At 40.3% G+C, this 13,048-nt stretch overlaps 1 protein-coding gene across 1 annotated transcript in view; it reads right to left on the bottom strand.

The window, feature by feature from the left end:
• Positions 1-6,418: 6,418 nt before the first annotated feature.
• egf (epidermal growth factor) overlaps positions 6,419-13,048 on the bottom strand; it is a gene marked incomplete at both ends in the record, with an annotated part of 28,893 nt that continues 22,263 nt past the window's right edge. Inside the window, 3 exons of the mRNA XM_080008264.1 lie at positions 6,419-6,597; positions 9,930-10,020; positions 11,383-11,479. Coding sequence (XP_079864390.1) covers positions 6,419-6,597; positions 9,930-10,020; positions 11,383-11,479 — 367 coding nt within the window. The remainder of the gene's footprint in view (positions 6,598-9,929; positions 10,021-11,382; positions 11,480-13,048) is intronic.

Genomic DNA, 13,048 nt, shown 5'->3' with positions numbered 1-13,048 from the left:
GTAGACATGGTGGTGGTCTCTGGTAACAGAGAGAAAGAAAGTAGACACGGCAGTCTATGGTAGCGGAAAGTAGACATGGCAGTCTGTGGTTACATAAAGTAGACATGGCAGTCTGTGGTTACAGAAAGTAGACATGGCAGTCTGTGGTTACAGAAAGTAGACATGGCAGTCTGTGGTTACATAAAGTAGACATGGCAGTCTGTGGTTACAGAAAGTAGACATGGCAGTCTGTGGTTACAGAAAGTAGACATGGCAGTCTGTGGTTACAGAAAGTAGACATGGCAGTCTGTGGTTACAGAAAGAATGTAGACAGCGGCCTGTGGTTACAGAAAGTAGACATGGCGGTCTGTGGGTACAGAAAAAAATTAAGTAGTCGTGCAGTAAAAGCAGTGTCAAGGTTTCAGCTCTACTGATGAACCGAATACACAATATTAAACTCATCAAGCTAAAGGCTGTTTTTTGCACTGTACAAAGAGTGGCTTCATCCAACATACACAGCCACCAGCAGCTATACATACATTCATAGACGACATACAACATGGTTCAATAGCAACAGGTACTGTATAGACTGCAGTCTACAGTGAAATAAAAAAGAAAGGAAAAGAGGACAGCAGGCTGTGGTTACAGAAAGTAGACATGGTGGTCTTTGGTTACAGAAAGTAGAAATAGCGGTCTGTGGTTACAAAAAGTAGACATGACTGTTTACAGAAAGTAGACATGGCAGTCTGTTGTTACAGAAAGTAGAAATAGCGGTCTGTGGTTACAAAAAGTAGTCTTGACTGTTTACAGAAAGTAGACACGGCAGTCTGTGGTTACAGAAAGTAGACACGGCGGTTTCTGCTTACAGAAAGTAGACACGGCGGTTTCTGCTTACAGAAAGTAGACACGGCGGTTTGTTGTTACAGAAAGTAGACACATCGGCCTGTTTTTACAGAAAGTAGACACGGAGGTCTGTGCTTACAGAAAGTGGACACGGCGGTCTGTGCTTACAGAAAGTGGACACGGCGGTCTGTGCTTACAGAAAGTGGACACGGCGGTCTGTGCTTGCAGATAGAAAGAAAGTAGACATGGCGGTCTGTGGTTACAGAAAATGGACACGGCGGTCTGTGCTTACAGAAAGTGGACACGGTGATCTGTGCTTACAGATAGAAAGAAAGTAGACATGGCGGTCTGTGGTTACAGAAAGGAAGTAAACATGGTGGTCTGTCGTTACAGAAAGAGGAAGAAAGATAGCAGTCTATCATCACAAGTTGATCCCAAAAGGGATCTTCGGCCAATTCCTTCCATGAAGGAATAGCAAGGGGTCTGCGGCGTAACTATTCTTTATGATTATAATTTTTTTATTTTAAATATCAATACATTTGGTGATTATCAAAATATGTAAAATATATGTTTAATACCTGTAGCATAAAGCTCAAGAATATGTATACTTTTGTTTTTTTGAGGTTTGCACTTTTTGTGAGCAGTTTAAGCTAAATAGTATATTGTAGCACCTAATTTTGCACTGCATACAAACTAAATGTCAACCATTAGTCTTCCATGAAGGCCTTGCTTTAAGAATGTTTGGGAACCCCCTGGGCCACAAAATGACACAAAAAAAAACCCAAAAAACCTTTGACTGACTGACTGTAGAACCTCTTATCTTGGTCGGTCACAGAATTGATGAGCAGGGCCAACCTGTTGAAAAAAAAAACAAAAAAAACCAAAACATTAATTAACAAGCTACACACATCAAGGTCCTTTTCTAAAACTCCAACCTCCTTCATGCTGCCATCTTGAATCAATCAGGGCTCTGTTTACCACAAAATTGCGCTGAGTATTTGGCAGGATCTCACAACTTGATTTCAATAACAAAGCTCCATAGTAAATCAATATATTGACCTTTTTTAAACACTGTAAGGAAAATTGCGACCAACTTTTCAGTGTACTACTTGCACCTCATGTGCATTACAAAAAACATTTCAAGGAATAAATTCTTAAAAAAATGTAATATTTCAATTCCCATGATTTGTTCTGTAAACAAATTAACTTGCTTCACTGAATTTGCAGTATTGTCTGGAGATTTTTATTAACACATCACTGAAAGAGAATTCTCCTAACACATCGTGCTTGAAAAAGTACAATTCTATGCTCTATCCTCTCAAATAAGTGTTTTTCATATGGCATTTAAAATATTTAGAGGAAAATTGAAGGGATACATTTGTGACTATGGCACACCTAACATAGCAGAGAACACAATTTAAAGTGGAAATGGTTGCATAGTGTTCTACCATTAATAACATATTTACAGAAACAGCTCTCACTTAGCAGTGCTCTGACGGTACATTTCTGAATCCATGTCCTTTCTGATTTCTCACAGTACAAGCGGAAATTGCTTAAATGGCCTCAATAAATTCATTCCATCAGAAGTCGGAAATCTTCCATTCAGGGTTGGTGGTTGCTGCTTTTGAGCTAAATGCGTTACATTGCCTCTGTTTGGGAAAACATGGATATTTTCAATCAAACCCCATGCAAAGGGGACTTTGTTGACCGTTAACCATGTTTGCCCTGCCGCCATATTGCTGTCACGTCAGATTCGTTATCTCAGAAAACTTTCTGCACTGCGTCCCAAACCCCAGAATTGGAATCCTGACTTAAACGTCCATTCTTCTGCGCTTTTTCAAGTTGGATGTGGATTTTTCAGAGTTCTGAATGCAATAAATGATGCCCAGCCCAGCCCAGCGAGTTCCAACTGGAATATGCACTAACAGAAGCCCTTTCCACAGCAGACAGGTGGAGGTGTGAGGGCGGGTGACTCCCTGAGATGTTTCTGTGTCGACATGAAAACAGAAGCACAATTAATGTGATTAACCTCAGCTGTGTTCACTCTGCCATGGCATTCACCATGTCACCATCCTACCGCACCGAGATAACACGACACTATATGAACAATATGTACCGTAGGTTGTTCTCCATATTAACAATAAAAATAAACAACTAAATATTCAAATATAGTATGAACTATCCATTGATACAATAGGAAATATGAATATAAAGTCATATATGAAGGGTTTGCAAAATGAATACATAAATAAAATAAAACAAAGTGTTTAGTCATGCCATTATCTGTTAGCTAGCTAACGTTAGCATGTTATTTTTACTTATTCAATGCATTGTTATTGTACCATTAAAAAACAGCCATTAGTAGACAAAAATAGTTCCGACTACTTCCTTCTAACTACAGTCATCTAAAGTAAGTAGGATATCCTGCAAATATCAGAAGCACATAAAAATATATATAATGGAAACACAAAACTTGTTAAAATAAAAAAAAAAGCAACTTACCCGTTAAACTGCCCGGGGTTAGCTGTTCTCACAAAACTTTATTGACTCATTGAAAGATCACAGATAACTGCACAATATACACATAATGTTATAAATACGAGTATCAAACTGTTTAAAACAATAAATAATTATAATAATAATGATAATGATGATAATAAAAAAAAAAAAAGTAAAAAAAATAATAATAATTATAATAATAGGTTAACTAAATACATTTAAATAAAATGGCTTCTCATTTCAGTGTAGTCAGCATTTCTTCCAGAATTATCCAATAATTTGTAATTATTGTGTTTTTAATTTAATGTTAAGGATTTAATAAGGAAATCTATTTCACAGCCAGTTGAGGAGGGGATTTAAGATTTATTTTGTTGATGTATCCAAAACAAAATTTTAGGTAACCACAGATTAAAAAGCCGAGTTTAAATGTAAATAATAAAAAAAAAATATATATATATTTCGCACTAAGTGTTGCGTCACAGCTTGTACGCCACAATAGTAGCTCGCGCTCAGACGAGTGTGACGCCACTGGCAGATTCCGCATGTGGGCGGGTCTTAGAAATGACGCAATTCTACCGCCAGTCTCATTGAGGGAAGAAACGGAAATATTAATATTATTGTCTTTTTTATGAATTTCATCCTTATTATTATTATCATTATTATTATTATGATTTGCATGTAGATTTATCTATTTCTAAATTAATGTATTTTTTTCATTATTATTATTTTTATGTTCATTATTATTATTATTATTATTATTATTATTATTATTAATATGATTTGCATGTAGATTTATCTATTTCTAAATTAATGTATTTTTTTCATTATTATTATTTTTATGTTCATTATTATTATTATTATTATTATTATTATTATTATTATTATTATTATTATTATTATTATTAATATGATTTGCATGTAGATTTATCTATTTCTAAATTAATGTATTTTTTCATTATTATTATTTTTATGTTTATCATTATTATTATTATTATTATTATTATTATTATTATTATTATGTAGATATATTTATTTTTTTATTATTGTATTTACCAGACGTCATGTTACCATTTTTATTGTATTGTCTTATTGTTTGTGGAGTCATGTTTGTTATGTTAAATAGGACCTATTATGCTTTTCCTTATTTTCTGTCATATTTATAATGTTGGAGTGTGGGAAGTTCATATTAGACGTGCCCAAAATGTCAAATATTGAGAAATGACAAAGTAATTGCTGTGAACAACGCTCAGGGTTCCGAGCGCTCTGAACGCTCCGTTTCCAAATGTTTTTTCTACTCTCTGCAGGAGCTGACGTCAGCTGGTCACGGACTTCCTCATATGGTCGTCTGCTCCATCCCAAGCTTGGAGCACGGCAACAGAAGTGGGAACACACTTTAAAATGAGGCCTTGTAGATCTAATACGAGTGTATTTCTTGCCTCAAATTTGTTCAGAAACAGATTTTGCCCGCAGCAACCAGCAACTTGTACTCAAACCCCATTGGCCTCAGGAGGGTGGCTCCTCCCACTGAAACACAGAGTCAGGAGCACAATGGATTTAGAGGCATGTTAGAATGGCTTGAATGCATAAGAGTGTTATTTTCATTTAAAAAAAAAAAAAATACATGTTTTGGGGACCTCAGAGACCAATATCAACAGGAGCATAATAGGTCCTCTTTAACATTACTTTTATTATGATGCCTTAATGTTTTATGTTGTTGTCTTCATGTCACATGTCGTAAGTGACGATAGATTCAATAGAGTGTTGGAGGAAGGGTTTTCCTAGTGTTGATCAACATTGTAATCCTGTAATGAGGGTCATTTAGAAATTAAAGATTAATCTTCTGAATATATTATCTGTGATTAAAGGTTTGAGTGAGTGCAGCGCAAGGTACAAGAGGTCTTCACGATAGCCGCACATGCAATTGATTTTTATTTCCAGAAAATAAAAAGAAAAGAAAAACAAGCATAACAACAATTGGATCATTCAAACTCTGCAGCGGTGCTTTAAATCAGACATGTACCGATAATTCACATAATAGCTATAATGGCAAAAGTGAAGCTCTAGCGCTATAAAACTTTATATGTATAAAAATAAATATACATAAAGGTGGTCACTTTACATTGTCAGGCGTCGTATGACCACGTAGGATTCCAAATAGAATCCTCGTCATCTCTCATATCGTATAGCTTATGTGATGATTCATTATGGCTTTCAAAAATAACAAGCTGGTCCTGCTGATCAAAAGTTTGGCAAAAGTTAAAAGCTTCATTCTCCTTTCCTTCATCGATATGATCTAAATCTACCAAATCACCGTTTAACTAAACATCACAGAGAACGCGACAGGGATTTCCAAACAACATCATTCATTACTTAATAATTAATAACATTTTAAAAAGTCTCACAGTTAAAACACCTGACACCATCTTGTACAGAAGGACTTTGAGAATCCCATCAGATTAAAAGAAAAAAAACACTTTCTACTTTATTACTTCAAAAATAATTATTTGAAGTAGTGGGATAAAGCTTATTAAAACAAAAAATAATAAAAATTCCCTCACAATGCTGAGCATGTTTAGTGGAATGGATGCTTTTTTTTTGCATATAATTTCTTCATTGAAAATTATTATATATTATATAAACACAATATAAATAACTTTTATAATGACCCCAAAATGTGAAAATGACATATTCAAGAGAACTTTTCCCTGGCCGGATCTTAATGTTTAATGGCAGCAGTTAGGGTTTTTAAGCTATTACAGTCAGCTACTCTAAAACAAGCTGTGTGGTTTTGCTTTACAAATTCTGAAAAAACAAGTACAATTATGAAAATATGTGGCCGGCTGAATACATATTTCTTAAATACATTTGAAAAGACGATACGTTTCTCGTGTTTTGGGAGTCCAGTGGAGCTGCACAGTGGTCAACAGTACAGTACTACAGTTGTACTGTTCTATACATTCAATATGATACTATTTCATAATTTTACTATTTGCATTAATCCAATTGGGTTAATTATATCCTCTCCTAAATTAGTAAAATTACATTTTGATTGAGTGCTTGTCTAAACATATCTATACAGATTGGGCCCCTCAGGGAATCAGGGGGGTGGGCCCCCGGGTGGATGGCTAGTTTGGGAACCTTGGGGAGGATGATGGAGGTCGTCCAGGAAGATCAGGTTGTTGATGGACTCCAGCGCTCGGTCACACGGCACGCTTGTCGCCACGGCAGCAGACAGCACCATGATGGAAGCCTCATATGAGGACAGAGACTCTGCCTCTTTGGATAAGAAAAGAAAATAGTTTTTAGAGAGAATAGGAGTTTTTAATGCCGCATGTGGTGATTTTTTTGTGGCACAATGTGCATGATGGGCTGAGGAAAATAACCCTGGACACTGTGATCAGATCAAGAAAGCCTGCTAATTTGTGATAATGACCGGCTGGCTGTACGTCCTGCTCGTTAGACGCCATTGACACAGAATATTGATTTTAAATAATTGAATGAATCAGTTTTAGTCACCGGGCACATTCACATATACTGTACTAGGAATTTGTTCTGGTGAGGTTTGGTGTGTTGTAATGCAGACCATGACCATTAAAAAATTAACATTCTGAAAAAAATATATAATAATAATAATAATAATAATAATAATTATTATTATTATTATTATTATTATTATTATTATTATTATTATTATTATTATTATAATAATAATACTAATTATTATTATTATTATTATTATTATTATTATTATTATCTTCTTCTTCTTCTTTGGGCTGCTCCCGTTAGGAGTGGCCTCCTCCCTGACACCAACCGCCTGCATGTCCTCCTCAGCACCTCCTTAAAGCTTCTCTTTGGCTTCATCTTTTCCTCTTGCCTGGCAGCTCCACCCTCAGCCTCCTTCTCCCAATGTAACTCTCATCTCTCCTGCACACGTGTCCAAACCATCTCAATCTGGCCTCTCTCACTTTTCCACCAAACTGTCCGACCTGAGCTGTCCCTCTAATGTCCTCCTTCTTAATCCTGTTCGTCCTCGTCGCTCCCAATGAAAACCTCAACATCGTCAACTCTGCCGCCTCCAGTTCAGCCACCTGCCTTTTTGTCGGTGCCACCGCCTCTAAACCGTACAACATGGCTGCTCTCACTACCGTCCTGTACACCTTCCCCTTCACTCTTGCTGGAACCCTTGTGTCACAGATCACTCCGGACACTCTTCTCCACCCACTCCACCCTGCCTGTACTCTCTTCTTCACCTCTCTCCCGCACTCTGCGCTGCTTTGTCGACCCCAAGTATTTGAACTCATCTGCCTTCTCCACCTCCACTCCTTGCATTCTCAGCTTTTCTCCGCCCTCCCTCCCATACCGGCACATGTATTCTGTTTTGCTCCTGCTGACTTTCATTCCTCTTCTGTCTAATGCATGCCTCCACTACTCCAGACTCTCCTCAACCTGCTCCCTACTCTTGTTACATATCACAATTTCATCCGCAAACATCGTAGTCCACGGAGACTCCTCCCTGATTTCATCTGTTAACCTGTCCATCTCCATTGCAAACAAGAAAGGGCTCAGAGCTTCTCCTTGATGCAATCCCACCTCCACTTTGAATGCCTTTGTCACGCCTACTGCACACCTTACTACTGTCTGACTGCCCTCATACATATCCTGTAGCACTCTTTCGTACTTCTCTGCCACCCTCGACTTCCTCATGCAATACCACACTTCCTCTCTCGGGCAAATCCTCAAAGACGCAGTGCAACTCCTTCTGTCCTTCCCTGTACTTTTCCATCAGCGTTCTTAAAGCAAACATTGCATCTGTAGTACTCTGTCCTGGCATGAAACCATACTGCTGCTCGCTGATCCCCACCTCTCCTCTTAACCTGGCCTCCACTACCCTTTCCCATAGCTTCATGCTGTGGCTGATCAACTTTATTCCCCTGTGGTTACTACAGCTCTGTATGTCTCCCTTATTCTTGAAGATGGTACCAGTACACTTCTTCTCCACTCCTCCGGTGTTAAACAGTCTCATTAGGAACGCCACTGCCATCTCACCTGAACATTTCCATGCTTCCCCAGGTTTGTCACCTGGGCCAACTGCCTTTCCACTCTCCATCAACTTTAATGCTGTTCTCACCTCATCCTTGTTAATTTGCTGCACTTCTTGATCCACTATCCCCACATCATCCACTCTTCTCTCCCTCTCATTTTCTTCATTCATCAGCTCTTCAAAGTACTCCTTCCACCTTCTCAACACACTCTCCTCACTAGTCAGCACATTCCCATCATTATCCTTCATCAACCTAACCTGCTGTACATCCTTCCCAGCTTGGTCCCTTTCAGCCAATCGGTACAAGTCCTTTTCTCCTTCCTTACTGTCCAACCTCTCATACAACTCGTCGTACTCCTTTTCCGTTGCCTTTGCCACTTCTCTCTTCGCCTTGCTCCGCATCAGCTTGTACTCCTGTCTAATTTCTTCATCTCTCTGACGATCCCATTTTTTCTTCGTCAACCTCTTCTGCTCTATGCTCTCCTGTACTTCCTCATTCCACCACCAAGAGTTCTTGTTCTCCTTCCTCTTCCCACATGATACACCGAGTACCTTCTTGGCCGTCTCCCTCACCACTTCTGCAGTTGTTTCCCAGTCATCTGGTAACCGTTCATTCCCACCTATCGCCTGCCTTACCTCTTCCCTGAATTGCATGCAACCCTCCTCCTTTTTCAACTTCCACCATTTTATCTTTGGCTCTTCTTTCACCCTCTTCCTCTTCTTGGCCTCCAGAGTCATCCTACAGACCACCATCCGATGCTGCCTAGCACCACACTCCCCTACCACCACTTTGCAGTCACTAACCTCTTTCAGGTTGCACCTCCTGCATAAGATGTAGTCCACCTGTGTGCACCTTCCTTCACTCTGGTATGTCACCCTGTGTTCCTCTCTCTTCTTGAAATACATATTCACAACAGCCAATTCCATCCTTTTGGCCAAATCCACCACCATCTGTCCTTCCACATTTCTCGACTTGACACCATACCTACCCATAAACCTCCTCGTCACCTATGTCTCTGATCCCTTCCCTTCGCCATCACATGCCCATTGAGATCTGCTCCAACGACCACTCTCTCTCCCTTGGGGACGTTCTCCGACACAACATCCAACTCACTAAAAAATTCTTCTTTCTCTTCCATCTCACACCCAACATTGGGAGCATACGCACTGACCACATTCATTATCACCCCATCCGAGCATCCCCAGTGGATAGATTATTATTATTATTATATAAAATAGAATTAAAAAAGTTAAGTAAAGTTTTAAAATTGAATTAAAATAAAAATATCAAATTTATACAAATAGCCAGAAAAAAACAAATATACAAAACAGAACTAGTCAGATATATAAAGTTTAGTGGTTTGATATACTGTCATGTAATGTGATGCATATAGGCGGAGTGATTCAAGGATACGTGAAACCAAGCGGCTGGAAGTGGTTGCCCATGACAACGGTCATTATTAACAGATCAGCGCTCACTGATCATAAATAACTGACTGTCGCTCTTGATGGACCGGAAGGAAGGATTCCACGGAGCCACAGTGTGATGAATATGGTTAAACTTTACCTGTTTGAGAGGTCGGCCAGATGGGCGTCGCAGTGCAGTCCATGACGTGGACGACCTCCATCTCTGTTCCGCCGTCCCCGACCGCGCTGAACTAGAGGAGCGACGGAAAAATACACTTTCCAGATGTGGGTGGACTCACAACATGCTCAAGTTAAATGCACATCAAGTTAAAGTACCGTCACCTCAAATGGAGGAACACTGCCAGTATTTCTATTTAAAATACAACTTGAATGAGAGTAAAGCGAGACACGAGACAAGATTTTTCAAATCTCAGCAGATGTTGAAAATGTGAGAGACCCCACACATCACCAGCTTTGTTCCCGTGGTGTGTGCAGAGGCAGGATTTGCCCAAACAGCAACACGCACTAACAGATCCCATTCTCCAACAACCAGAGTCCTGATCTGACGGAGCCACGGAGACCTGACGCCGAGGCCTGGCTACGGCACATTACCAGAGTCCTGATCTCAAAAATCCCACGCGATCATACGGGACTTTAGAGTAAACAACCATGGAGGACGGGCTAGAAGTGGCGATGGAATTTTATGCACTACATTTTACGGAACAAAAATGAACAAAAAACAATGGATGAAGTGATGGAGACGGCGTGGACATGTCTGCGACCTGTTCCTTTTCGGTCTCTTGGCTCCCGCTGGCTCTCGGTGCGGCTGCAGTGTCGGTGGTGCTGTCCCGCACAACAGGATATCGGATCTTATTCATTGAACATGTTTAATGTTTGTGATTTGCGATCATTTGGACTTCTGAGTGCCATGTTGCTGTCTGGTGAACCCAAACGCAAATCACACGGAGACTCGGGCTGGAAGTGCTCGAACAAAGGGCGAAGGTCGTTTAGTGGAGGAACCGAACACATCGCAGGGCATCCAGGCAACAGCACTCACTGGGAACTTATGACGGACAAGGACTGATGGCCGATGACAAACTAATACACTGGGATAATGACGAGACGAGACACACTGAGGACACCTGCAAGACAAACAAGGAAACACAGGACCTGGAAGAAACAGAGAGGGAGACAGCTAGAGAGAGAGAGAGAGAGAGAGAGAGAGAGAGAGAGAGAGAGAGAGAGAGAGAGAGAGAGAGGGGGAATACAGGGAGATACCAGGACGGGTGGAACACAAGGCGACTTACTCTACTCTAGTGAGAGAAGGATGACAACAAGGACCAGAATAAACTTAAAACAAACACATCATGACACCGCTCGGGGGCGGGGCCTAACGAACAGTCCTGACATCCCTCAAACCTCGCGATGATCTGCCACCACAACCCTCAGAAGCACCGAAAAAGAACGCACCGCACTTCAGGACCATCACGGCGCCCACACTATGCTGCTGTTTTTTTTATTTATATCTACTTCCCTCTTTTTTTTTGGTTTGCCTTCATACTGAGTCCCGTTAGTTTTTTGTTATTCTCAAACGGCAACGTTCCACTCCCCACCTGAGGCGCGGCGCTGGTCTCAGAGCTGTTCTCGTCCGTTACGCTGGTCTCGCTCACGTTCTCCACCGACGGCCGTTTCCGGAACCTCCTTCTGGTTCTGCATGGACGGGACGCAGGGTTTGTACATGTGAACACACGCGCTGCCAGGACTTTAAGAGGCATTTAGTCAAACATACACTCAAACACCCCAGAGAAGCTCCCAGGTGTGAAGCACTGGTTCTCAAAGGTCTTCCGCTGTTCCCCTTCTAAGATCTTTTTTCGGCTGAGCACTCCCTTCACTGGCATTAGAACATAAAATTAACAAAAATGATGTACTGTATCTGCGCCTTGTGTTTTTTAAATTATATTATTATTTATCTTTTTATTATTATTATTATTATATATAACCAATATTTTTAACACTTTTTTTTTTCGGAGTATCCCCTGCAGTACAGTATGTATTTTTACTTTTTATCTAAGGTACATTTAATACCGTATAATTACTTTTGATACTGACTGCTCACAGTTAAACCACCTGATCCCATCTTGCATGAAAGATTTTGAGCGTTTGTACATGTAAACAAACTGCCAGTACCTTAAGAGACATTTTCTTATTATATATTAAGTTCAGATACTACAAACTGAAGTGGAGAAGATGCACAAGCTTGTTTCGAGGGTTCTATTCCCGCCCGGGGCGCCGTTGGCACCGTGCTCCGGTGGGTTATCTCCCAAATAGGAGCCTTTCTGTGTGGAGTTTGCATGTTCTCCCCGTGCTCACATGGGGTTTCCTCCACCTAACGTCAGTAAGGACCCCCACCAAAAACATGCACCCATCATGGTCTGACCAGCGATGGACACTCGTCACCAGGTCCCCGCCCACTGCTCATGGCTGTGCCCCCAGAGGAAGGACAAGCCAGGATGGGTTAAACGCAGAGGCCTCATTTCACGGGCCACCATCCAAAGCACGTGCATGTGTTGTAGTGTGGTGTGCTGTGTGACGATTAAGGATTGTTCTTCTGCTTAAGCTTATTATCTGTACATCAATATCAAAACATGCATTGATTGAACAGAAGAAGGAGAAGGGTTGAGGTTTTAGTGTTTTTAAAACTCTACAACAGAATCCAAATCCAGGGTCACGATCAAATTACAACATTTAAATATACATATGTATGCGAGCTGTGCCGGTGAATGTGAATATGACATTATCATTAATATGTCAATACACAGTGATTGCATTTTACATTTAGTGTCCTCAAGTCATACACTTTCGTATTTTCCTATTTATTTGTATTTCATTTAACCTTTATTTCAAATTGATTTAACCCTTATTACATTTGACTGTATTTCATTTATATTGAAAAAAAACTATTTATCAACATTAGAACACAACATATTAACAGAATAGATCTTGTGATGCATTTCTACAGCACACGACATGAAGCAAGGTAACTGGTCACATGACGCCTAAAGATATCATCGTGGTTTATTTTACTGATGGAGTCAGTCCGTCTGCGTGGCATAAAAGTCAGTCTGTGCCAAAATAAAGTGGAAGCTAAAGTTCCACGTCCCTACTGCTCCACCTGAACAGGGCGCTAATCTCCACCCATCTGGCAGCACAGCAGGTGGAGACAAACAGGAGGGATGATTCAGCAGCTCCTCGCTGCACGTGGCCTCATGGTGCAGGCGA

The sequence above is a fragment of the Zeus faber genome, assembly GCF_960531495.2.
Source record: "Zeus faber genome assembly, chromosome: 10".
Classification (NCBI taxonomy): Eukaryota; Metazoa; Chordata; class Actinopteri; order Zeiformes; family Zeidae; genus Zeus; species Zeus faber.
Note: the sequence above shows the minus strand (reverse complement) of the source record. Positions and strands in the feature narration are given on the sequence as shown.